This window comes from Tribolium madens, unplaced genomic scaffold (assembly GCF_015345945.1).
Source record: "Tribolium madens isolate multiple individuals breed KSU strain unplaced genomic scaffold, Tmad_KSU_1.1 Scaffold_3;HRSCAF=73;Tcas5.2_LG2, whole genome shotgun sequence".
NCBI lineage: Eukaryota > Metazoa > Arthropoda > Insecta > Coleoptera > Tenebrionidae > Tribolium > Tribolium madens.
This window is the reverse complement of record NW_025401006.1, coordinates 13,276,054-13,280,570: the sequence shown is the minus strand read 5'-3', so window position 1 is coordinate 13,280,570 and position 4,517 is coordinate 13,276,054. Positions and strand designations below refer to the sequence as shown.

Genomic DNA, 4,517 nt, shown 5'->3' with positions numbered 1-4,517 from the left:
AAAAACAAAAATTTTGACATTTTGGGTCAAAATCGGCTGTTTCGGGTGGTAAAATCGCCAGTAAACAGTAAAAAAAAATAATTAATTTTTTTAGTCATTGCTAATGAAATCTTTAGTCCATAATTGGTTAAAATAAAAAAAAATAAGTAGTAAGTCAAGGTTATTCCTTTATCAGATCAAAAAAAAATTAGTTCTACTTATCAGAGAAAATAATTAATAAAAAAATTTTTAAACGTTCACATATTAAAAATTCGAAAAAAAGAGAAGAAAAATGGACTTTCCAAGAACAAGGAAAAAATCTCTTAAAAATTGTTTTTTTTTTTGGTTATTGTTTTACCAGAAGACAAACAAAATTTTGACATTTTGGGTCAAATATTTAGTCTATAATTAATTAAATAAAAAATGGGTTGTATGTCAAGGTTATTCCTTTATCAGATGAAAAAAAATTAAATCTCTAGTTATCAGAGAAAATAATTTAATAAAAAATCGTATTCTTGGATAAAACGATTTTTTAAACATTTGAGAAGAAAAATGGACTTTCCACGAGCAAGTAAAATATCTCTTTAAGATTGATTTTTTTTCAACACTAATAAAAATGGAAACAAAAGTAGTGACTCATTGTGTAAATGCAAGGTTATTGTTTTGTAAAATTAGAGAAATTTTGACACTTTTAGTCATCGATTTTTGCTCATTTCTAGTCCAGGCGAAAACAGAAAAACTGATTATTTTCGACTTCGAATATAAAAAGCGGTCAAAAACGCCCATTTGGGCCAAAACTCGTACTAAACCGTTCACCTGCCCTTCAAAACGGAGATCATGTTTCAGGTCGCTTGTGCTTTTCATTCGATTCGCACGTAGATGAGCCGAGCGGAGTCGGTGCCGAGATCACAGTCGTCGCGTATGAAAAGAACACATTCGCCGGGTGCCAACTCGGCGGTGGGTAATTCTCACAGAGTCGTCGTCACCACCGAGAGGCCATCTTCGCTGGTCACCGTGTGACTCGCATGCATATGGTGCTGTTGGAGGTGATGTTGGGGTTGCTGCTGCTGCTGTTGCTGCTGCTGTTGCCCCCCCATCTTGCTCTCCTTCTTCATCCTCTGCTTGAGATGCACCTTCGCGTGTCGCTTCTTCTCGTCGCTGCGGGCGAACTTCCTCCCGCAGACGTCGCACGAGAAGGGCTTCTCCCCCGTGTGGGTGCGAATGTGGGTGGTGAGATGGTCGGAGCGCGAGAAGGACCTCATGCAAATCCGGCACTGGAAGGGCTTTTGGCCCGTGTGGATGCGGATATGGCGGGTGAGTTCGTCCGATCTCGAGAAACGCCGATCGCAGTTCTCCACAGGACAGGCGTATGGGCGCTCATGGACCGGGGTTTTACTCGGCCGATTGGGGTATTTCCGGGGCTTCACCGGGACGAGTTTCAGAGGGACTGGGGATTGTTGGTACACCTGGGAGAGGATTTCGTGGCCTTTACTCGTTGATGGGTTATACTCGGCTAGCTGCACACCATAGGAGGAGTTTGAGGATTGTTGGATTTCACTCGAACACCCCGCACTGAAAGGTTCCTGTTTTGGTACTAAATTCGACGTGCACGCACTTGAACTTGGGTTGGTATAGTCTTGGGAGTCCCATTGGTACTTGGTGGTACTAGCGACCAAGGGTTGGCCCACACGAGAGTACACCAAATCTTGTTGTTGTTGCAACTCTAATTGGAGACTCGTCGAAGCTGAACAACTTGGGTAGCTTGGAGGTTGTTTCAAGGCCCCACAATCCATACTCATGAGTTGGTCCTCGTATTGCGTGCCAGCGGGTGAGGGAGTCGCTGAAGGGTATTGTTGTTGGGGCGATTGGGAACTCCCTTGACCCAGAAGTCCGAACATTGCCGGATAAATCGGCTTATCTCCACTTGATAACAACCAAGGATTCACCGTCGAGGGGGAATGAGCCATACCCTCCACTGACTGCATCTGGATGTTCCCCGACATGTTTGGACTCGATGCTGAGGTGTAGACAGTTCGATGGTGCATTTTACCCATGTTGTTTGCGTGAGATGTTCCCGTAGGATACATACTAAGAGTGCTATGGTTCGTGTTTTCTTCTTCACGAAGACTTGGACTTAGAGCACTGTCTTGGGGAGTCCCGCGTTCGCCGATATGACTACTAGGCGAATGGTGAGGACTTAACTGCTGCTGTTGCTGGTCCAAAGTGAGCTCCTCCGGATCAAGAGAGCCTGAAATACCACACAATTATTACTAACACAGTTCACTGAAAGTCTATCAAGGAAAAGCTGACAAAGTGCACACGTAGACAAGCGAAGTGGCGGTGCGACACGTGCTTATCGCCGCCTGAAACGGCCTGAAACCCGACCCGAACGCTGGTCAAAAACTGAAAAATTTGACTTTTTCCACTGTCAAGATAATATCCGCCAAAGGAGAGTTTTTGCGATTATCCTCATTTTTCATGTTATATTTTAAAATAATTACTTTTTTGTAATTACGAATGTTTTTTTTTATTACGCTGGAACAGACTCAAGTAGCACATAACCAAACATAATTTATCGAATAGTCGGTCAAAAACTGAAAAATTTGTCTTTTTCCACTGTTATTAAAATAATATCCGCCAAAGGTTTTTTGCGATTTTCGTCATTTTTCATGTTATATTTTAAAATAATTACTTTAGCTTTTTTTGTAAATTGTGAAGATTCGAATGGTTTTTTATTAAGGTGGAACAAACTCAAGTAGCACATAACCAAACATAATTGATCGAATAGTCGGTCGAAGATTGAAAAAGCCATCTTTTTCCACTGTTATTAAGATAATATCTGCCAAAGAAAGAGAATCAAAGAGTTTTTTTGCGATTTTCGTCATTTCTCTTGTTATATTTTAAAAAATTATTTCCGATTTTTTTGGAAATTCCAAAGATTCAACTAAAAAATTGGTCCCTTCTACTAAAATGTGAGTTTTGGGAGTTTTTTCTTGCGATTTTCTTCAATATTTCAGCATTGTTCATGAATATGAGTGTGGTTTTCACAGTTTTGCGTAATAACACTATAAAGTGGGTAATTGGGTTTGTATTGATGAGTGTTGTGTGTTGATAAGATAGCATAAGGAAGAGAATCAAAGAGTTTTTTTGCGATTTTCGTCAGTTCTCGTGTTGTATTTAAAAAAATATTTTAGCTTTTTTGGAAATTCCAAAGATTCAAAAGTTTTTTTTTATTTAACTAAAATGTTGGTCCCTTCTACTAACTAAACATAATTTATCGAATAGTCGGTCAAAAACTGAAAAAATTGTCTTTTTCCACTGTTATTAAGATAATATCCGCTAGAGAGTTTTTTTGCGATTTTTGTCATTTTTCATGTTATATTTTAAAATAATAATTTTTGCTTTTTTTGTAAATTGTGAAGATTCGAATGGTTTTTTATTAAGGTGGAACAGACTCAAGTAGCACATAACCAAACATAATTTATCGAATAGTCGGTCAAAAATTCGTCTTTTTCCACTGTTATTAATTTAATTCTTGCCAAAGGAAGACAATCAAAGAGTTTTTTTGCGATTTTCGTCATTTCTCTTGTTATATTTTAAAAAATTGCTTTAACTTTTTTTGGAAATTCTAAAGATTCAAAGGTTTCTTTTTGTTTAACTAAAAAATTGGTCTCTTCTACTAACCAAACATAATTTATCGAATAGTCGGTCAAAAACTGAAAAATTTGTCTTTTTCCACTGAAGATAATATCCGCCAAAGGAGAGTTTTTTGCGATTTTCGTCATTTTTCATGTTATATTTTAAAATAATTACTTTAGCTTTTTTTTGTAAATTGTATTAAGGTGGAACAGACTCGAGTAGCACATAACCAAACATAATTGATCGAATAGTCGGTCAAAGATTGAAAAGTTCATCTTTTTCCACTGTTAGTAAGATAATATCTGCCAAGGAAGAGAATCAAAGAGTTCTTTTGCGATTTTCGCCATTTCTCTTGTTGTATTTAAAAAAAAATATTTTGGCTTTTTTTGGAAATTCCAAAGATTCAACTAAAATGTGAGTTTTTTGCAATTTTCTTGATTATCCATGAATTTGAGCGTGGTTTTCGCAGTTTTGGTTAATAACAGCACTATAAAGTGTTGATTCGTGTTGGGTGTTGATAAGATAGCATGTGGATCAATGCTTGTAGTAAATCGGGATGAATGGAGTCTCGTTGAATGGTGTGTGGTATTGATCGAGGGCGAGTCCAAGTGGCGGCGCACTTGTTGCGGTAGCCGCCGCCGTGACGTTTGTCTTGTGGTAATGTCGGTAATAATAATAATAATAAGTGTAGCCATAACAGTGTGACGCAAGATCTATAATTAGTCCGGAGGTCCGCCAGTGGTGTAAATATAGCCGTCTTTGGCGGACTCACCTGTGATGGGCGGCGGTTCGACGACGGTGGAGGGCCCGAAGAAGGAGGGAATGTCGCTGGAGGTGGTGACGGGGGTGTTGAGATCTCCTCCGGAGACGGCGGGTTCGTCGGCGGTCGTGCAGGCGGC

General features: G+C 39.1%; 1 protein-coding gene across 1 annotated transcript in view; it reads right to left on the bottom strand.

Annotated features, from left to right (window-relative positions):
* Positions 1-340: 340 nt before the first annotated feature.
* The window catches only part of LOC123007603 (early growth response protein 1-B), a 14,946-nt gene continuing 10,769 nt past the window's right edge, over positions 341-4,517 (bottom strand). The window contains exon 2 of the mRNA XM_044402987.1: positions 341-2,227. Within this exon, the coding sequence (XP_044258922.1) occupies positions 948-2,227 (1,280 nt within the window). The 3' untranslated portion in view covers positions 341-947. The remainder of the gene's footprint in view (positions 2,228-4,517) is intronic.